This window comes from Ahaetulla prasina, chromosome 4 (genome assembly GCF_028640845.1).
Source record: "Ahaetulla prasina isolate Xishuangbanna chromosome 4, ASM2864084v1, whole genome shotgun sequence".
NCBI classification, from domain to species: domain Eukaryota; kingdom Metazoa; phylum Chordata; class Lepidosauria; order Squamata; family Colubridae; genus Ahaetulla; species Ahaetulla prasina.
This window is the reverse complement of record NC_080542.1, coordinates 12,183,119-12,204,546: the sequence shown is the minus strand read 5'-3', so window position 1 is coordinate 12,204,546 and position 21,428 is coordinate 12,183,119. Positions and strand designations below refer to the sequence as shown.

General features: G+C 47.2%; 1 protein-coding gene across 3 annotated transcripts in view; it reads right to left on the bottom strand.

Moving 5' to 3' along the window:
• The window catches only part of LOC131197151 (rho guanine nucleotide exchange factor 15-like), a 47,578-nt gene that overhangs the window by 5,871 nt on the left and 20,279 nt on the right, over positions 1 to 21,428 (bottom strand). For 2 of the 3 annotated variants that reach the window (XR_009154895.1, XM_058180836.1), the window contains exons 6-13: positions 18,636 to 18,788; positions 15,719 to 15,848; positions 14,115 to 14,189; positions 10,496 to 10,588; positions 8,668 to 8,822; positions 5,409 to 5,573; positions 3,560 to 3,645; positions 152 to 253 (exon numbers count right to left, since the gene is read on the bottom strand). Coding sequence is in view for 1 of the 3 variants with exons in the window: in XM_058180836.1 (XP_058036819.1) it covers positions 152 to 253; positions 3,560 to 3,645; positions 5,409 to 5,573; positions 8,668 to 8,822; positions 10,496 to 10,588; positions 14,115 to 14,189; positions 15,719 to 15,848; positions 18,636 to 18,788 (959 nt within the window). In the remaining 2 variants the exon portion in view is untranslated. Of the gene's footprint in view, positions 1 to 71; positions 254 to 3,559; positions 3,646 to 5,408; positions 5,574 to 8,667; positions 8,823 to 10,495; positions 10,589 to 14,114; positions 14,190 to 15,718; positions 15,849 to 18,635; positions 18,789 to 21,428 lie in introns of all 3 variants that reach the window. The other variant, XR_009154896.1, reaches the window with a different exon arrangement.

The following is a 21,428-nucleotide window of genomic DNA, read 5'->3' as shown; positions in this document are numbered from 1 at the left end:
ATCCTTTAGCGGACAACTCTGCTCAAAAAAGCACCATCTTTGGGTTAGGAAGCCCAGACTCCGATTTCTACCTTGTTCAAAGAAAGAAGAGGAAGAAACTGCAAATTAGGTCACAACGGTTAGGGAGTGTCGCATCCCCCGTCAGGCTCACCCTCGGTTTTGCGCACCACGTTGACGATGTCCGTCGGTTCGAGGCTCAGCTCGTCTGCTTGGGCTGCGCTGTAGGTCTCCGTGCACTGAACCTGGGGACAATCTGCGGAAATGGAGGAAGAAAAAAACAACAAAAAACTGAAGGAATTATTTCTGAGGAAAATAATAATAATCAAAAGAGGGAATGTAGGAAAGGTATTAAGTGTGTCTGTGGTGGTAGGGAATAAATTGTTGTGACCCAGGCCTAAGTAGGTAGTAGTAAACGCAATCAGTTTAAAAACAAACTTTATTAGAACAGCTGAGAATTAACTCATTCTCAGCGTAGTCCAAACTAAATCAAAGCAAATTCTTTCCAACGCAATTCTTCAGTCCTATCACCAACCTCGGTGTTTAATTATAAGAATAAGAAACAAATATAGCAAGACAAAGCTGTCAACATTGTTTTCCGGCAAAGAGCCCAAACACCATTGCTGGTCTTTTAAGCCTTATGGGAGGGGCCAAGTGGCCCTACTCCCAAGTCGTCCTCTTTGCTTGAGCTGCTCTTGCTTTCTGGCAGCTCTTCTCATGCGTGCATTAGGAACAGGTTCCTCCTGTACCTCTGCCTCACTACTGTCAGCCTCTGGAGGCTCTGAAGTCCACACATAACTCCCCGATGGCCCTGACCCCATCTCTGCCTCCGACACAGAGCCCTCATCTGGGCCTTCCCCAGCCTCCAGGACTGGCCCATGTTCTTCCTCAGCCTCATCGCTATCTGACTCCGTTGCCAGCTCCGCAAGCTGCTGGCGGATCACAACATAAATGTCCTCGCCCCTTATATATTTATTACAGGGCTTTCCCGAAAATACAACCTACCCCAAAAGTAAGTCCTAGCTGGATTTTTTAAATATGCGCGCAATATAAGACGTACCCCCCCCCAAATAAGCCCTAATTAAGACCCCGCCCACTCCAGGGTGCACAGGTAAAAATGGGAAGTGGGGTTGGGGTGAGGGGGATAGAGCTGTCCTACTACTTACCCAGTTACAACCAGGTCTCGCACCCCCCGACACCTGCCTTGCCGGCCCATTTCTTCTGCAGCCGGCAAGGCCGGTAACACTTTCCTGAAGGCTTCTGCAGCTGATAACAGAGTTCCGGATCAATCTGGAACTCTCTTATTGGCTGCAGAGGCCTTCAAGGAAAGCCTTGCCGGCCGCAGAACAATTTCCAGAAGGCTTTTGACAGCTAAAGGAGGCCGGGGACAACGCGCGCAAGTGAGGTGAGTCAGTGGACAAACCCCCCAAAAATAAGACCTGCTGCCTTTTTTGGTGGCAAAAATATATACGACAGGGTCTTATTTTCACGAAAACATGGGAGTAAATTTGTACCCCACTTTTTCAGTAACATGCAGCCTGCACAGAAACTCAGAACAACAGAGTCGGAAGGGACCTCGGGGGTCTTCTAGTCCAACCCCTTGCTCAAGCAAGAAACCCTATACCCGTTTCAGACAAATGGTAGTCCAGTCACTTCTTAAAAACCTCCAGTGTTGGAGCACCCTCGACTTCTGGTGGCGAGTTTTCCCACTGATTCATGGTTCTCGGTGTCAGGAAATTTCTCGTTAATTGAAGGTTGGTTCTCTCCTTGATTAGTTTCCATCCATTGCTTCTTGTCCTGCCTTCAAGTCAGGGGTGAAATCCAGCAGGTTCTGGAGAACCAGTAGCGGAAATTTTGAGTGGTTCAGAGAACCGGCAAATACCACCTCTGGCTGGCCCCAGAGTGGGGTGGGAATGAAAATTTTGCAATATCTTTTCCCCAAGTAGGAGGGGAATGGAGATTTTGCAATATCCTTCCCCTAGGAGGGGTGGGAATAGGGATTTTGCAGTATCCTTCCCCTGGAGTAGGGAAGGAATAGGGATTTTGCAGTATCCTTCCCCTGGAGTAGGGAAGGAATAGGGATTTTGCAGTATCTTTCCCCTGGAGTGGGTAGGGAATGGGGATTTTGCAGTATCCTTGCTCAGGAGTGGGGAAGGAATGGAGATTTTGCAGTATCCTTCCCCTGGAATGGGGAGGGAATGGAGATTTTGCAATATTCTTCCCCCAGTAGGGGTGGGAATGGGAATTTTGCAGCATCCTTCCCCTAGAGTGGGGAAGAAATAGGGATTTTGCAGTATCTTTCCCCTGGAGTGGGGAGGGAATGGAGATTTTGCAGTATCCTTGCTCAGGAGTGGGGAAGGAATGGAGATTTTGCAGTATCCTTCCCCTGGAATGGGGAGGGAATGGAGATTTTGCAATATCCTTCCCCCAGTAGGGGTGGGAATGGGAATTTTGCAGCATCCTTCCCCTAGAGTGGGGAAGAAATAGGGATTTTGCAGTATCTTTCCCCTGGAGTGGGGAGGGAATGGAGATTTTGCAGTATCCTTGCTCAGGAGTGGGGAAGGAATGGAGATTTTGCAGTATCCTTCCCCTGGAATGGGGAGGGAATGGAGATTTTGCAATATCCTTCCCCCAGTAGCGGTGGGAATGGGAATTTTGCAGTATCCTTCCCCTGAAGTGGGGAAGGAATAGGGATTTTGCAGTATCTTTCCCCTGGAGTGGGGAGGGAATGGGGATTTTGCAGTATCCTTGCTCAGGAGTGGGCAGGGAATGGAGATTTTGCAATATCCTTCCCCCAGTAGGGGTGGGAATGGGAATTTTGCAGTATCCTTCCCCTAGAGTGGGGAAGAAATAGGGATTTTGCAGTATCTTTCCCCTGGAGTGGGGAGGGAATGGGGATTTTGCAGTATCCTTGCCTAGGAGTGGAGAGGGAACGGAGATTTTGCAGTATCCTTCCCCTGCCACGCCCAGCAAGCCACACCAAGCCATGCCCACAGAATCGTTAGTAAAAAAAAATTGAATTTCTCCACTGTTTTAAGTGCTTTGGAGCATAGCTTGACTCCCTCTTCTTTGTGGCAACCCCTGAGATATTGGAAGACTGCTATCATGTCACCCCTAGCCCTTCTTTTGATGGAACTAGACATGCCCGATTCCTGCAACCGTTCTTCGTATGTTTTATCCTCCAGTCCCTTAATCAAACTGGTCGCTCTTCTGCTTCCTCTAGCCATGCAGCCTTCACCACTATAGCAAACTGGGCTTTAGCTAAATTGCAGATTGGGCAAGGAAAAAAACCAACCCTGTCGGAGAACAACGAATTTAGCCTGAAAGCCAATGTCCTAAGGTCTTTTTTCAAAGCTGTGCATTTTTCCATCATGGCTGTTTTAGCCTGGCCAGGACGAAGTGAAGAAACGGCTGACGGATCCAGAAGATGTGGGACAGGAATGTGATGTGCCTCAATTTTCCTAGCCGTTTATTTATTTATTTATTTAAATTTTGACCAAGAAGTGGCGGGAAGGGACGTAGGGCGGGAGGTTTAAAAGGAACACAGCCAAAAAAGTCTCACCCCAATCTTCATAGATGGTTTCCTGCTTGTTGTTAGTCTGGGATTCATGGCATGGGAAAGCACCCATCCAGCGATGCATATCGGATCTGGAAGAGAGAATTTTGGAGATACGCTGTTTGGGTTTCATTTCATTCATTCACTCATTCACCCATCCATCGATCATGACTCCCCATCTTCCAGATACAGCGGAATGGATAACAATGTATTGCAAACAATGCAATGAACAATGTTCAACAAAGCATTTAAAAAAACCACAATGGTCATCGGAAACAAACCCCAGAATCTCTGCAGCTCCCTAGCAATAGAAATAGTAATAGCAACAGCACTTGGACTAATAAACCGGTTCCCAGTGCTTTACAGCCCTCTCTAAATGGTTTACAGAGTCCGCATATTACTTCCAACGATCTGGGCTCTCATTTTACCGAATGGACGGAAGGCCGAGTCAACCATGAGCTGGTCAGAATCGAACTGCTGGCAGCAGGTAGAGTCAACCTGCAATACTACATTCTAATCACGGCGCCTGTAATTTCTCCCACGCCCTTTTCCACTGGTTTCTCCAACCAAAAAAAAAATAATCCAACCACCATAGGAATACTTAAGAACTGCACATTCTCTTAACAGCCCTTGGGGGGAAAAAAGTCATAAAACTGAGCCTTGTCATGTGGCTGCCTCGACTTATGTCAAGACTTGCGAGGGAAATTCCGGGCTCCGTTAAGAGTCGTAAGTCAAGGACTACCTTGACACACTTCTAGATCTATTCCAAAAGTGCTTTTTGAAGAGGCAACTGGGATTTCTGGTTTGTCTTTGAAGACGTTTTGCTTCTCGTCCAAGAAGCTTCTTCAGCTCAAAGCTTCTTGGATGAGAAGCAAAACATCTTCACAGAAAAACCCAGGAAAGCCCAGTTGCCCCTTGGGGGGAAAAAAAAAAAACACCTTTGGGACAACCACAACCTGGAGCAGCAGTCACCAATTGGTCCGTGGACCACTGGTGGCCCGCGAGAAAATTTTGGTGGTCTGCAGAAAAATGATTTGCATTTTTTATATTACATTAAACCAGGGGTCCTCAAACTATGGTCCCTGGGATAGATACGTGCAATGAATGTTTGTGTTGCTGCAGAGAGTCTTCCCCTTCGGGGTCTTTTTGTGTGGGTCAGAGGGGGGCAGAAATTCAAACTTGGGGTCTGCTTCGGCCTCCTGGTATGAGGCTTTGGGTGAAGGCTGAAGCGCCGCGCCGCTGGTGGCGAAGACCCAGAGGACCTTGTTCCAGTGGGACTGCATCATGGCCTGGAAGTGCCTGACCATCTCAGCCCACTGAGCCTCCAGGCGCCGGTACCTGGCCTTGCACTCCTGCAGGTCTTCCCTCTGCTTGGAAAGCCTATGCTCCTAGTTCTCAGTGAGGTGCTTCTACTGAGCCTCCTTCTCGGTCAGATCCAATTGGAACTGAGCTGTTTTGTCAACTTCTTCTCTTACTTCCTGCTTCCCGTTGGGGTGGGGAGGGGAGGGGCGAATAGAGACTAACAAGGCACTCCTCGATGTGAGTGACATTGAGTTGGCCACGCCTACCCAGTCACATGACCACCTAGCCACACCCACCCAGCCGGTCATTAGGCAGATCGTATTAGTGGTCCACGGGATTTAAAATTATGAATTTAGTGGTCCCTGAAGTCCGAAAGTTGGTGACCCCTGACCTGGAGGACTGAGAATCTCCATAGTCACTTCTAGATCTAGATCTCATGTTCTAGCCTTCTGGAAAAAGCAGGCTGCTCTGATCACCTCTCCTTTCTATTTATAAATGGGGCGCAGCGACTACCACCTTTGCTAACTTTCTTCACCCCTATGTGGCTACTCACTGCGTCGGGGCCCGACAGAGGCGTTCGGTACTCCGCCCTTGGTGGTTCTCCATCAATGTCAGGTAGAAGCTGTTCTCAGCGTTTGGGCCGGCAGTGGTGTCCTCACAACTCTGGGCTTGGACTAACGAGCGATGGGCGTAATCCAGCACTACAAAGCGTTCTGAGCTGCAGGAGGAGATCCGGAGCGTAAGCAAAAAACAAACAAACAAAAACCCAACAAAACAAAAACATATTAGTGAATCCCAGCTCAGTTGCTTTTGAAGAGGTGTGGCTGGAAGCAGCTGATCCCCCCAATGGCTGTTTCCCAGATCAGTGGGCCTGCAAATGGGATCAACGTCAACCACCATGGAGACCTAGGACCAGTGGTGAAATCCTACCGGTTCGCACCGGTTCGGGAGAACCGGTAGTAATAAAATCTACCAGTTCACCGAACTGGTAGTAAAAAAAATGCTACCGGTTGCTCCCAACCAGTATTTCCGACAATCATCTGTGCCACGCGATTTATATTCGCTAGAAAGCGAATCTAAACAACCCGGCACAGCTGTTCCCCCCCTCGCTGTTCTATTTACCCCGTTAAGCGTCCTTTTTCCGCGCACATTTGGTGCACACTGCACATGCAGGGTGCGTTTGGCATACACTGCACATCTGTGCATGAAGCATGCATTTGGCACGCACCGTGCATGCAGGGCCACTGGTGGCTCAGCAGACTAAGTCAGTCTGTGTTCCATCCTTTATAAGATAGGTAAAATGAGGACCCAGATTGTTGGGGGCAATAAAAGTTGACTTTATATACAATATACAAATGGATGAAGACTATTGCTTAACACAATGTAAGCCGCCCTGAGTCTTCGGAGAAGGGCGGGATATAAACTCAAATACAAAAAAAAAAAAAAACCGCTGGCAAACCGCAGAGGATTTCACCACTGCCCTAGGACCCGCAGATGAATAGATCTGGAAGCTCCCCAGAGAAATCTGGTTTAGATCACTACAGTTCTCATCTAGGAGTAGGGAGAGAACCAAGGGGCAATAGCAATAGCATTTAAGACTTACATTTTGCTTCATAGTGCTTTATTACAGCCAGGAGTCGGCTTTAAAATTTTTAGCAAGGGGTTCTCTGTCTGATTGTTGGGTGGGCGTGGCCATAGTGGGTGTGGCCGAGTCAGCCTTCTGCACCCCGACGGGGGAGGGGCGTTTTTGCCCTCCCCAAGCTCCGGAGGCTTTTCTTGAGCCTCCGGGTGGGCGAAAACAGACTCCCCAGGATCTGGAGGCCCGAAATGGGTCCTGAACTTCTGCTAGGCCCATTTTTCGCCCTCCCCAAGCCTCCGTGCATGCCCTGCACTTACCTGCATCCAAAACGGGCCACATGGGGACTCCTGAGAGGGGCGGGGCTGGGTGGGAGGGGCCAGCCAGAAGTGGGATTTGGGGTTTCTCTGAACTGCACAGAATCTTAGCTAGAAGTTCTCCCGAACCCCTGCGAATCCCCAGCAGCCCACTCTTGATTACAGCCCTCTCGAAGCGGTTAATGGAGTCAGCATATTGGCCCCCAACAATCTATGTTCTCCTTTTACCGACCTCAGAAGGACAGAAGGCTGAATCAACCTTAAGCCGGTCAGGACCGAACTGCTGGCAGTCGGCAGAGTCAGTCTGCAATACTGCATTGTAACCACCGTGCCACCATGGCGCCTGAAATCATTACACCAGGTAAGATGGATTGATGCTTTGCCCCAGAGGCAGAAGTCATTCTGCATCCATCTCTGTTTTTGCTGCTGATTCAGTTCTATAGAGGAATTATTGAGTCTGTCATTTGCACCTCTATAACTGTCTGGTTCGGTTCTGCAACCCAACAAGAAAAACACAGACTTCAGAGGATAGAACTGCAGAAAAAAATAATTGCTACCAACCTGCCTTCCATTGAAGACCTGTATATTGCATGAATCAAGAAGAGGGCCGTGAAAATATTTACAGACCCCTCGCATCCTGGACATAAACTGTTTCAACTCCTACCCTCAAAACGACGCTATAGAGCACTGCACACCAGAACAACTAGACACAAGAACAGTTTTTTCCCGAAGGCCATCACTCTGCTAAACAAATAATTCCATCAACACTGTCAAACTATTTACTGAATCTGCACTACTATTAATCTTCTCATAGTTCCCATCACCAATCTCTTTCCATTTATGACTGTATGACTATAACTTGTTGCTGGCAATCCTTATGATTTATATTGATATATTGACCATCAATTGTGTTGTAAATGTTGTACCTTGATGAACGTATCTTTTCTTTTATGTACACTGAGAGCATATGCACCAAGACAAATTCCTTGTGTGTCCAATCACACTTGGCCAATAAAAATTCTATTCTATTCTATTCTATTTTTTTTTTTTAAAAACTGGCTTTGATTTGAAGCAGGAGACTTGGAAAGTAGGCTGTGCTCCATTCTCAAACTTGTGAAATTTGCAGAAGCAGAACCATATAGCCCAAACTTTGCTGTTTCCCTAATTCTACATCCCCTCAAAACTTGACCTTGGGGGCAGAGGTCAAGTTTGCCCTCCTCCTCCCTTCTTCTATAGATCATCATCATTTAACAACCCCATAATCCCTTGTGGAGTGGAGTCTGGGCAACTGAATGGAGCTAGCAGAGTGTTTAATGGCCGGATGCCCTTCCTGTCACCAATGCAGAAGTTTGTTCAGCAGATATATTCTCATTGTGCTGAGAGAGAGAGAGAAATATCTGCCTCTACCTAGGATTGAACTCACAGCCTCCTGATTGTGAGGCGAGAGCTCCACCTGCTAGGCCACCATACCACTCCTTCCTGCCTCTTCTATAGGTAAGGTAAAGGTTTCCCACGCACATATGTGCTAGCCGTTGCCAACTCTAGGGGGCGGTGCTCATCTCCGTTTCAAAGCCAAAGAGCCAGCATTGTCCGAAGACGTCTCCGTGGTCATGTGGCCGGCATGACTCAACGCCAAAGGTGCATGGAACGCTGTTACCTTCCCACCAAAGGTGGTCCCTATTTTTCTACTTGCATTTTTACATACTTTCGAAACTGCTAGGTTGGCAGAAGCTGGGGCAAGTAACGGGAGCTCACCCCGTTACACGGCAGCACTAGGGATTCGAACTGCCGAGCTGCCGATCTTTCGATCGATAAGCTCAACGTCCTAGCCTCTGAGCCACCGCGTCCCTATTCTATAGGTACACCCCTTTAAATGCAGACTAATCATCCTGTTGCCAGTCTAGGCCTTCTGGGCTCACCTCTTGCGCTGAGTGACCAGCAGTAGGTCATTGAAGAGGAACAGGTAGATGGGGATAAGTTTGGGTTTGTTGCCGAAGATGGTACCACGATGCACAACTTCCAGGAGTTCTCCCTGCTTTAACAGCTGTCGGGTCTGGGAAATGATGGGAACGGCCTAAACCGGAAAGAGAATCGTTAGAAAAAGTTAGGAAGGAGAACAAGGATTCTCGGAGCAAATTCCCAGATTAGGGCAGTGTTTCTCAACCTTGGGGACTTGAAAGATGAGTGGACTACAACTCCCAGAATTCCTCCGCCACTTTTGCTGGTTGTGGAATTCTGGGAGTTGAAGCCCTCGCATCTGAACGTAGCTGAAATTGAGAAACTTTGTGGTAGCTGGCTGTGGAATTCTGGGAATTGAAGTCCACACGTAGTTGAAATTGAGAATTGTACTGATTGATATTGATTGATTGATTGATTTTTTGCCATCGAGTCACATCTTACTCTTCTGCAAAAGATATTCAGGGGGGCGGGGTATAACTTTAGTTTCCAATTATTATATTTGGGATTGCAGAAAGTTTTAAGAAAACTTGATTTTTGTTGTGGTTATTTTCTAATTTGAGTATTGTCCGTATGAATAAAGTGCTGCCACCCCCAGTTAATCTAAGGCAGTTTTTCCTGTGGACTTCAATTCCCAGAAATGCACAGTTTTTCCAGTGGACTTCCAACTCCCAGAATTCTCCAGCTAGCATAGCTGGTTGGGGAATTCTGGGACTTGAAGCAGTGGTGGAATTCAAATAATTTAAGAACCGGTTCTCTGCCCTAATGACCAGCTGGATGGGCGTGGCCATGGTGGGCGTGGCCAGGTGTGACATGCAGCACTCGGGCCCCCTGCGCCTCCCAGGAGCAAAAACAGGCCATGGGGGGGAATGCACCGCTCCCCCCCTGCCCCGCATCCCATTTTGGGCCTAGTAGGCCTCCCTGCAGCCTCCTGGAAACGAAAACGGGCCAGGGGTGTGTGTGCCGCACCCCCCTCATCCCGTTTTGGGCCTAGTAGGCCTCCCTGTGCTTACCTGGGAGCCGAAATAGGGTGTGTGTGGACTCCTGGAAGGGGTGGGGAGGGACCAGCCAGCAATTTAACTACCAGTTCTCCCGAACCGGCTGAATCCCACCACTAAGTTGAAGTCCGTACATCTTAAGACTCCCCAAGGTTGCAAAACACTGGGGTTAGGGTATGTCAAGGCAGACGATCCGTTAATGGCGAGCTTGCCGAAATGGCAGGCTTTAATGTGGAAAACTTAATTTGGATAGTAAAGGTAAAGGTTCCCCACGCACATACGTGATAGTCGTTGTCGACTCTAGGGGCCGGTGCTCATCTCCGTTTCAAAGCTGAAGAGCCAGCGCTGTCCGAAGACGTCTCCGTGGTCATGTGGCCGGCATGACTCAATGCCAAAGGCGCACGGAACGCAGTTACCTTCCCACCAAAGGTGGTCCCTAATTTTTTCTACTTGCATTTTTTACGTGCTTTCGAAACTGCTAGGTTGGCAGAAGCTGGGACAAGTAACCGGAGCTCACCCCGTTACATGGCAGCATTAGGGATTTGAACCGCCGAGCTGCCAACCTTTTGATCGACAAGTTCAACGTCCTAGCCCCTGAGCCACCGCGTCTCGGTGGCTCTAATTTGGTTATAGCTGTCTAATTGGGTGACCTGGGACTCCCTTGCTGGAAAAATATCCCTACGCCACCTCCCAAACGCACAACCCCAGGCAGCTGCATCTTCTCTTAAATTCCCTAATTCATGCAAGCCTTCTTGGAGGCCCACAGGCGGGCCTGAGCTGAACCCCTTCTGACCTTCAGCTTATCAAACTCAATCTTGCTGGCTGTGTGGATCAGTTCTTCCATATGACGCATGCGGCCGACCTCGGAGTTACATTCTTCTATGATCTAAAGCAGAGATTTGGAGACGTGAGGCAGAAGAGAAAAAACAGGCCGTGTTCCTGAGGCTTTCTAAAAGTTACTGACTGGCCCCCAAGGAAAACGACCGAAATGGGGCTCCATCCAAGCAAACGCACTTTCCAAAATATGTAAGGTGCCAGCAAGATATGTGGGTTGGTTTTTTTTTTATTCATTTTTCTCTCCAGCATTTTAGAAACACAGTTCAGGTAGTCCTCATCTTACAATAGTTCATTTAGTGACTGTTCACTTAAGGGACAACGGCGCTGGGAAAACAAAGCAACTTTGGATCGTTTTTCACCCTTGGTTGCAGCATCCTCTTGGTCACGTGATCAAAATTCAGAGGCTAGGATCCGGATATCTTCGGGACCGCCTTCTGTTACCATATACCTCCCACCGACCGGTGGGCTCCCATAGACAGGGTCTCCTCAGGGTGCCGTCAGCCAAACAATGTCGGCTGGCGACCCCCAGGGGGAGAGCCTTCTCTGTGGGGGCACCTACCCTCTGGAATGAGCTTCCCCCTGGACTCCGTCAACTTCCTGACCTCCGGACCTTTCGCCGCGAGCTGAAGACTATTTATTCTTCCGAGCAGGACTGGCATAAAATGGGTTTTTAAATTGGATTTTAAATGGGGTTTTATACTATGTATTTTATAATTTTAAATTATTAGCCACATCGAATAAGTTTTTTAATTGGGTTTTATTGTATTGTACTGTATTGTATTTTATCTGGCTGTTAACCGCCCTGAGTCCTTCGGGAGAAGGGCAGTATAAAAAATAAATTATTATTATTATTATTATTATTATTATTATTATTATTATTATTATTATTATTATTAGCCGCTGGGGCAACGGGTTCATATTTAGGATGGTTGCAGCGTCCCGGGGTCACGTGATCACCTTTTACGACCTTCTGACAAGCAAAGTCAATAGAATAGAATGTCAGCTTTGGAAGCCATACTAGGCCGAAGGCTTCCACACGCTGCCACTTTCTCCTGTGTGGGAAAGTAGGGGAGGGGGGCGGTAGTACAAGGGATTATTAGACATAACAACATTCTTCCTGCTGGTCAAGGTCCAACTGAGCTCGCATCTGGAGAAGGAGTGTCTGGAGTGATGTCTCGAGATGGGACGGTTGAAGATTGGAGCATGTGTTCAGCAGAGGGGCAATAGAATAGAATAGAATAGAATAGAATAGAATAGAATAGAATAGAATAGAATAGAATAGAATAGAATAGAATAGAATAGAACAGAACAGAACAGAACAGAACAGAATAGAAGAATGGAATGGATTAGAATAGAATAGAATAAGAATAGCATAGCATAGCATAGAAAAGAACAGAACAGAACAGAACAAAGAATGGGATGGGATGGGATGGGATGGAAGAATAAAATAGAATAGAAGAATAGAATAGAATAGAATAGCATAGAATGGAATGGAATAAGAATAGAATAGAATAGCATAGAATAGCATAGAATAGAATAGAATAAGAATAGCATAGCATAGAATAGAATAGAATACAAGAATGGAATGGAATGGAATGGAATGGAATGGAATGGAATAGAATAGAATAGAATAGAATAGAATAGAATAGAATAGAGGAATGGAATAGAATAGAATAGAATAAGAATAGCATAGCATAGAATAGAATACAAGAATGGAATGGAATGGAATGGAATGGAATGGAATGGAATGGAATAGAATAGAATAGAATAGAATAGAAGAATGGAATGAAATAGAATAGAATAGAATAGAATAGAATAGAAGAATGGAATGGATTAGAATAGAATAGAATAAGAATAGCATAGCATAGCATAGCATAGCATAGCATAGCATAGCATAGCATAGCATAGAAAAGAACAGAACAGAACAGAACAGAACAGAACAGAACAGAACAAAGAATGGGATGGGATGGGATGGGATGGAAGAATAAAATAGAATAGAAGAATAGAATAGAATAGAATAGCATAGAATGGAATGGAATGGAATGGAATGTGGTACCTTGCTCAATAGTAGTACCTGTGAGAGGGATCTTGGAGTCCTAGTGGACAACCATTTAGATATGAGCCAGCAGTGTGCAGCAGCTGTTAAAAAAGCCAACACAGTTCTGGGCTGCATAAACAGAGGGATAGAATCAAGATCACGTGAAGTGTTAGTACCACTTTATAATGCCTTGGTAAGGCCACACTTGGAATACTGCATTCAGTTTTGGTCGCCACAATGTAAAAAAGATGTTGAGACTCTAGAAAGGGTACAGAGAAGAGCAACAAAGATGATTAGGGGACTGGAGGCTAAAACATATGAAGAACGGTTGCAGGAACTGGGTATGTTTAACAAAAAGAAGGACTAGGGGAGACATGATAGCTGTGTTCCAATATCTCAGGGGCTGCCACAAAGAAGAGGGAGTTGGGCTGTTCTCCAAAGCACCTGAGGGTAGAACAAGAAACAATGGGTGGAAACTGATCAAAGAAAGAAGCAACTTAGAACTAAGGAGAAATTTCCTGACAGTTAGAACAATTAATCAGTGGAACGACTTGCCTTCAGAAGTTGTGAATGCTCCAACACTGGAAATTTTTAAGAAAATGTTGGATAACCATCTGACTGAGATGGTGTAGGGTTTCCTGCCTGGGCAGGGGGTTGGACTAGAAGGCCTCCAAGGTCCCTTCCAACTCTGATGTTATATTATGTTATGTTAAATAGGCTGGAAAACAGCTTCTATCCCAGAGCAGTAACTACCGTATTTTTTGAACTATAAGACGCACCTTAATTTAGAAAAGGCAAACAACGAAATAAAGTTTTTGGCCTCCCTTTTTTCAGCCCTTTTTTTCAGCCCTTTTCCAGTCTTCTTTTGGCCTGTTTTTTCGGCTTTTTTTGGCCCATTTTCAAGGCTTTTTTGGTCCATTTTGGGGGCTTTTTTCAGCCCTTTTTTCGAGGCTTTTTTCTGGCCCATTTTCAGGGCTTTTTTGACCTGTTTTTGAGGCTTTGGGGGTCCATTTTTTGAGGCTTTTTTTGGCCTGTTTTTGAGGCTTTTTTGGACCTGCTTTTTCCAAAATGAAACAGCCCAAAGAAGCCTCAAAAATGGGCCAGAAAAAGCGCCTAAAGTGGGCCAAAAAGCCTCGAAAACAGGCTGAAAAAAGCCCTGTAAATTGGCAAAAAAAAAAAAGGCCTGAAAAAGGCCAAAAAAAGGCCCGAAAACAGGTTGTACAGAGGCCAAAAAATGTCTGGTGGGTGGCCGGGGCTTTGGCAATATTCAGACTATAAGACACACAAACATTTTTGCCCCTTTTTGGGGGACAAAAAAAATGCATTTTATTGTCTGAAAAATACGGTATATTGAATTTTACTGTATAGTGCTATATTAATGTAATATCAGGGGTTTTTAATACAATTGTATAGAATGTGAATGATGTGTGTTTTTGTTTTATTTTAATTTTTTTAGGTATAATGTGCACTGAAGATGGCATTTAATTTCGTGGTACGAGTTGCAATGACAATAAAGTAAATTAAATTAAACTTTTACCTTGGAAACAGAAGCCAGGGCCTTCAGAGCGTTTTGTTCTCGCGAAGAACCTTCTTCCGTCCGACGCAGGATATTCTAGACACGCACAAAAATAAAGCCAAGAGAAGGAACTTCCGGTTAGAAGGGAGCAAAGGCCCTGAATTCAGAAGGGTGTAAACTGGGCATGCCCTGGTTTTAAGACAGAAACACAGGTCGTCCCAATTATTGCAAACATTCCAAGCTTAAAAAGAGGAATCTTTTGACATTCAAACACATCCGGAGAGAACAGGCTGGCATTGGACCATTACTGGAAAAGTTAGATCAACCGGTTTGGGGTTTAAATTATAGTAAAGGTAATGGTTCTCCTCGCACATGTGCTAGTCGTTGCCGACTCTAGGGGGCGGTGCTCATCTCCGTTTCAAAGCCGAAGAGCCAGCAGTGTCTAAAGACGTCTCTGTGGTCATGTGGCCGGCATGACTCAATGCCAAAGGCGCACGGAACGCTGTTCCCTTCCCACTGAAGGTGGTCCCTATTTTTTCTACTTGCATTCATTTTTTACGTGCTTTCGAACTGCTAGGTTGGCAGAAGCTGGGACAAGTCACAGGAGCTCACCCCGTTATGCGGCACTAGGGATTCAAACCGCTGAACTGTATGTATGCTCCCTCCCACATTGGGGCAGACCAGATGCTTCAACAGAAACACTTAATGTGTGTGTGTGTGTGTGTGTGTGTGTAGATAGATAGATAGATAGATAGATAGATAGATAGATAGATAGATAGATAGATAGATACAGAGAGAGAGAGAGAGACAGAGAGAGACAAAGACAAAGAGAGATAGAGATAGAGACATAAAGAGAGAAACAGAGACAGAGAGAGACAGAGAGAGAGAGAGACAACGACAAAGAGAGATAGAGACACAAAGAGAGAAACAGAGAGAGAGACAGAGAGACAGAGACACAGAGAGAGAGAGAAAGACAGAGATAGACAAAGACAAAGAAAGACAGAGACATAGAGAGAGAAACAGAGAGAGAGAGAGAGACAGAGACATACACAGAGACACACACAGAGACAGAGACACACAGAAAGAGACAGAGAGACAGAGACAGACAGAGAGAGACAGAGAGAGACACAGAGAGACAGAGACAGACAGAGAGAGACAGAGAGACAGAGATGTAGAGAGAGAGACAGACACAGAAAGAGAGACACAGAGAGTGAGACAGAGACACACAGAGAGAAACAGAGAGAGACAGACATACACACACAGAGAGAGACAAAGACATAGAGAGAGAGAGACAGACAGAGACACACACAGAGAGACAGAGAGACACACACAGATATTTGTGTGTGTGTGTGTGTGTGTGTGTGTGTGTGTGGAGAGAGAGAGAGAGAAAGGAAAGAGAAGGAAGGAAAGAAAGAGAAAAAAAAAGAAAGAAAGAGAAAAAGAAAATAAGAAAGAATTAGCACTGAGAAAGATGAAAAACACAGACATATGTCACCTTGGGTTTCCCAAGCTGCCATATAACCCCAGCCTACTTTCCTTCCCACCCCCCCAAGGGCCCCCCCCTCCCCTCTGGCCTTATAGCAACCCAGATTCTTGGCTCCACGACCAACACCCGGTTCTCTCACCTCCAAGAGCATCTTGATCCGAGTGATCCTCTGGAAAGGAAGCAGCAAGAAGGACATGAAGGGGAGCCGCTGGCACTGGGGCTGCTCCTGGAGTCGGGTGACAACGATGGCAAACTGGGCGTTCTTCTCCCTAAGAGGGAAGAGGAAGGGAAGCTGCACCCAAGAGCAATGGGTCTGAATTCGGAGCTCTGAGACTGCTAGCGAACATGGAGGGAGGGCAAAGCATCTGGTCATCCCCAGACCGTTCCACGGCAGTGTTTCCAGGCCAGTATTGATACTCATTTCTCATCAGGTGGATTTTGGGGTCACAACAAACCCTGCAGGTTGTTTTACTTTTCCGCCTATCTAGGGGTGGGCTTCAAAAATCTTAGCAAGGGGTTCTCTGCCCGGTTGCTGGCTGGATGTGACCATAATGGGTGTGGTCTACTCGGCCTCCTGCACCATGGTAGGGGGGCTTTTTGCCCTCCCCGGGCTCCGGAGGCTTTTCTCGAGCCTCCGGGCGGGCAAAAGCGGCCTTCCCAGGCTCTGGAGGCCCTCTGGCGGCCAGAAACGTGCTCGTTTCCGGCCTTCCCGAACTTCCGGTAGGCCTGTTTTTTGCCCTCCACAAGCTTCCGCACACGCGATGCACTTACCTGCATCCAAAACAGCCCGCGTGGGGACTCCTGGGAGGGGAGGGGCTGCGTGGGTGGGGCCAGCTAGGAGTGGGATTTGGGGGCTCCTCGAACTGCACAGAATCTTAGCTAGAGGTTCTCCCGAACTCCTGCGAACCCCCAGTAGCCCATCCCTGCTCCTATCCCACCTTGAGTCCCTTGGAAACGAAGCAAACTATCCATGGGTAGAGGGAGTGGATGGAAGAGAGGAAGGAGAAGCATTTGGCAATATTGTTAACTACTTTGTTTCCCTGAAAATAAGACCCAGTCTTATATTTTTAGGAGCTCAAAAATAAACATTAGGGCTTATTTTGGGGGAAACACGGTATCAGGGTGATTAGTCTGGCTGGGCGCTGCCCCCTACTGGCATATGCATAAAAGGCAGGGGGTTGATGTTGTCCAGCAGTAGCTGCAACCCGCTGCCACTTGCTCAGGGTTCTCTGGGGCTGCGCACTCCACCCAGCGCAGGTGAGTTTATTACCTGTCCAAGCAGCAGGCGGAGGTGGTGGACGCAGGAAAGCCAAGAGTTAGTGGGCCAGAGCGGCCGTGGGAAGCTTGTCTTCGCATCTCCCGGCTTGCCTGCAGCCTCCCACGGCCGCCCACCTGCCCCAGCCCACCGACTCTCAGCTTTCCCTCTGCCCGCAGGGTGTGTCCAGATTGCCTCTGCCTCCACCTGCTGCTTGGACAGGTAATCAACTCACCTGTGCTGCACAGGCTGTGGCTGCTGCCAGACACCATCGGCCACTGCGCCTTCACTGCCTCCGGTGCTGGCCACATCCCCTGCTGATGATGACCTTATTTACGGCTTTTTGGGGGGTAGGTCTTATATTAGGAGCACAAAAAAAATCAGGCTAGGCCTTATTTTCAGGGTAGGTCTTCTTTTCGGGGAAAACACCACGGTATGAATGAAATGGATGAATGAATGAATTCCAGACAAATGCTTAATTCAGGGATGTCTAATCTTTCCTCCTGGGGAGGAAAGCTATGGCAAATCTAGACAGCGTACTAAAAAGCAGAGACATCACCCTGCCAACAAAAGTGCGTATAGTCAAAGCTATGGTTTTCCCAGTTGCAATGTATGGCTGTGAAAGTTGGACCATAAGAAAGGCTGAGCGCCAAAGAATTGAGGCCTTTCAACTCTGGTGCTGGAGAAGACTCCTGTGAGTCCCTTGGACTGCAAGGTGAACAAACAAGTCAGTTCTAGAGGAGATCAACCCTGACTGCTCTTTAGAAGGCCAGATCCTGAAGATAAAACTGAAATACTTTGGCCACCTAATGAGAAGGAAGGACTCCCTGGAGAAGAGCCTAATGCTGGGAAAGATTGAGAGCAAAAGAGGAAGGGGACGACAGAGAACGAGGTGGCTGGATGGAGTCACTGAAGCAGTCAGCGTGAGTTTAAATGGACTCCAGAGGATGGTAGAGGACAGGAAGGCCTGGAGGAATGTTGTCCATGGAGTCGGGATGGGTCGGACACGACTTCGCAACTAACAACAACAAATCTTTAAGGTGACTTTAAGACTTGGGAACTTTGACTCCCAGAATTCCCCAGCCAGTAATTCTGAGAGTTGAAGTCTTAAAGCTGCCAAAATTGAAATAGCCTTAATTTGAGGGCTTCTTGGGAACATCTGCAAATGTTAGACTAAGCAGAAACACTTAACAAAGATGTTTATGGTGCATAGGTACATCCACACCCATTATCTATGTCTGGAAGAAGTGGCTCTTTCAACCCTCTGCTGCAGCTCCCTTTCACTCAAAATATGCATCACAACCGCCAATTTGCAACACCCGCAGGCACGCAATTTATTGAGCTTTTCAACCCCGGTAGGCCAACAATGGATAAATCCAAGAAAAGAAAAGTTTCAGATGAAAATAGAATGTTTAATTCAACTACTTATGCTAGTATTGTAGCCGCTCAAGGAATAGTCAGGCACGGGAAGGGTTTTGTGGCTCCCGGTGTTTTCTTTTCTATGGGAAACAGGTCCAAATGGCTCTTTGGGTGTTTAAGGTAGCAGACCCTGCTCTGGAGACTACAAGGGATGGCCGTGATCAACCACCAACAAGCTCTGCAGGAGTAGTTAGATGGCTGCTGTTGAAAAGACAAGGTGGATTAATATCTTTTGGATTCTTCCTTGGTGATACCTGCAGATGAGGGAAAACTACAATTCCCAGAATTCTCGGTGAGGTCAAAACAGGCTGGAGAAAACAGCCAAGTGAGTTTCTTCAAATAATTCCTCAACTCCCCAAGGATGATCCCCCCCCTTACTCACATGAGGCTACTGTAGGTCTTCTCCTGGTAGAGCTGGTTACGGACGTAATCAATGTAGACCGAGAAGCTCTGCTGAGCGTGGGCCTCCACAATATCACAAACATCTGAGATCTGCAGACTTTCAGCCAGCCGTCGTTCCAGATCCTGTAAGAACCTGCCAAGAGGAAGAACTGGCATCAGATGTATGTGGATTATTCAGAGAAGCCCAAGCAAAAATAGTGAGCTTCTGTCTCCAGACAGGGATCTATTTCCATCTCTTGAAGTGGAGGAAGTAACCATTAAACAGATGACCGTACAGATGGACAACTGACTAGCCTGCTTTTCATCACAGATGGTCACCATGGTCAGAAGAATAACTTGGGAGAGCCCTATGGGTATGATTCCTTCTGAACGTGGAGATTAATCGGTGTTGTGTCTGCGCCCCCGGAGCCGGGCCCCCTGCCAGAAAGTGACTTGGAAAATGAGGGGGAAGGGCCATCAGGACTTACCTCGGGAGCACCGGCTTCCCTGACTCAGCTCCAGGAGCTAAAGGCAGGCCAGGTGGAGGAGATAACAAGGCCTCCGTCCCCTGACTCTTTCCCCCTCCCCAGGCCACGCCTCCAGACCCAGCTGATGGCAATCAGGCCTGGCTGGACCCTAGGTTTCGTAAGCAGGAGAGAAGGGACCAACAGAAGCAGGGGTGGGGCAGGCCTAGGAAGTGCTGAGTCATGGAGCCACACCCCACAGGATATAAAAACAGCAAGGGCTGCTATGCCTCTTCGTAGCAGGCAAATCAACTGCTTAACTAGAGCTGAAGTACTGTCTGTTCCTGGGTGACTCATCGGCATCAGGGGAGATAACAGAGTCACTTGGCAGACGCTCGCTAGTTTGCTGCCAGAGCTGATAGTGCCGGCCATCGCTTGGATGGAGGCGAGGGGGGACAGAACATTCGGATTCAGAATAACAGAGTTGGAAGGGACTTTGGAGGTCTCCTAGTCCATGGGTCGGCAACCTTAAACACTCAAAGAGCCACAAAGGCCCTAACTAGAAGCCCCCCCGTTCAATTCTGGAGCCAACCAGAAGTCCGGTTCCCCGCACCATAGTTTCTCCTCCTAGCACGGTGTCCTTTTTCCTCTACCTATCCTAACTGAAAGCCCTATCAATTGTGGAGTTGTCTGGCAACAGGGAACCGCAGCAGAGGGATGAAAGAGCCACATGCGGCTCCAGAGCCACAGGTTGCCGACCCCTGTTCTAGTCCAACCATTGCTCAAGCAGGAGCCCCTATATCGTTTCAGGTAAATAGCTGTCTAGTCTCTTCTTAAAACCCTCCAGTGTTGGGAGCACCCATAACTTCTGAAGGCAAGCCGTTCCACTGGTTAATTGTCCTCACTGTTAGGAAGTTTCTCCTTAATTCCAGGTTGCTTCTCTCTTTGATCAAAAGTCTGGAGAGATTCTCAGCATTCCAGGCCAAAGGTGTCTTTTTTCAGGAGGCAACTGGACTTTCTTGTTTTTTTCTTTCGAAAATGTTTCGCTTCTCATCTGAGAAGCTTCTTCAGCTCTGACTGGATGGTAGGGAATGGAAGGATTTATATTCCTTGCAGACGGCTGGTCATTTGCTTCCTTTCAGAGGGTCCTTGAAGCCCTTGGAGGTTTATCTGTGTCCTCAGGGTCTTTTGTTTCTGTTTTTGTTTTATTTGCATTTATATCCCGCCCTTCTCTGAAGACTCAGGGCAGCTTACACTATGTTAAGCAATAGTCTTCATCCATTTGTATATTATATACAAAGGCAACTTATTGCCCCCCAACAATCTGGCTCCTCATTTTACCTACCTTATAAAGGATGGAAGGCTGAGTCAACCTTGGGCCTGGTGGGACTTGAACCTGCAGTAATTGCAAGGGTCACCTGAGTTAGTACTCCTGGTTCCTATAGTGTGCAATTTTTCCTCTGGAAATTCATTCCTACTCCCACACCATTCCAAGGGTGTTTATCCCAAATTGTATAGCTCAACGTCTGTAGAGATTCTCTTCTTGGATGAGAAGCAAAACATCTTCAAAAGAAAAAACAAGGAAGTCCAGTTGCCTCCTGAAAAAGCACTTTTGGAACTCTCTTTGATCAGTTTCCATCTATCATCAGGGCCTCTGGTGGCTCAACAGGCTAATGCAGCCTGTTATTAAAAGCAACTGCTTGCAATATTGCAGGTTCAAGTCCCACCAGGCCCAAGGTTGACTCAGCCTTCCATCCTTTATAAGGTAGGTAAAATGAGGACCCAGATTGTTGGGGGGCAATAAGTTGACTTTGTATATAGTATACAAAATGGATGAAGACTATTGCCTGACATAGTGTAAGCTGCCCTGAGTCTTCGGAGAAGACATAAATGCAAATAAAATAAATGGGATATAAATGCAAATAAAATAAAAAATAAATAAAATAAATAAAAATTGTTTCTTCTCCTGCCTGCTCTGGTGCTTTGGAAAATAAGATGACACCCCCCCACAACTTCTTTGTAGTAGCCCCTCAAGTACTGGCTGTCACCTTTAAAGCCCTTCATGGCTTGGGACCAGGTTATCTGAGGGACTGTCTCTTACCAGTCACATCTACCCGACCCATGACAGCAGGGAGGCAGGGAATGCTGCCGGTCCCATCCCCTAGGGCCATGATGGCGTACCTAGGTGGCACGCGGAGCCATATCTGTGGGCACGCGAGCATTGCCCTAGTTCAGCTCCAGCGCACATGTGCGTGCCAGCCAGCTGATTTTCGGGCCTTCAGGGCCCACCGGAAGTCGGGAAATGGGCCATTTCTAGCCTCCAGAGGGCC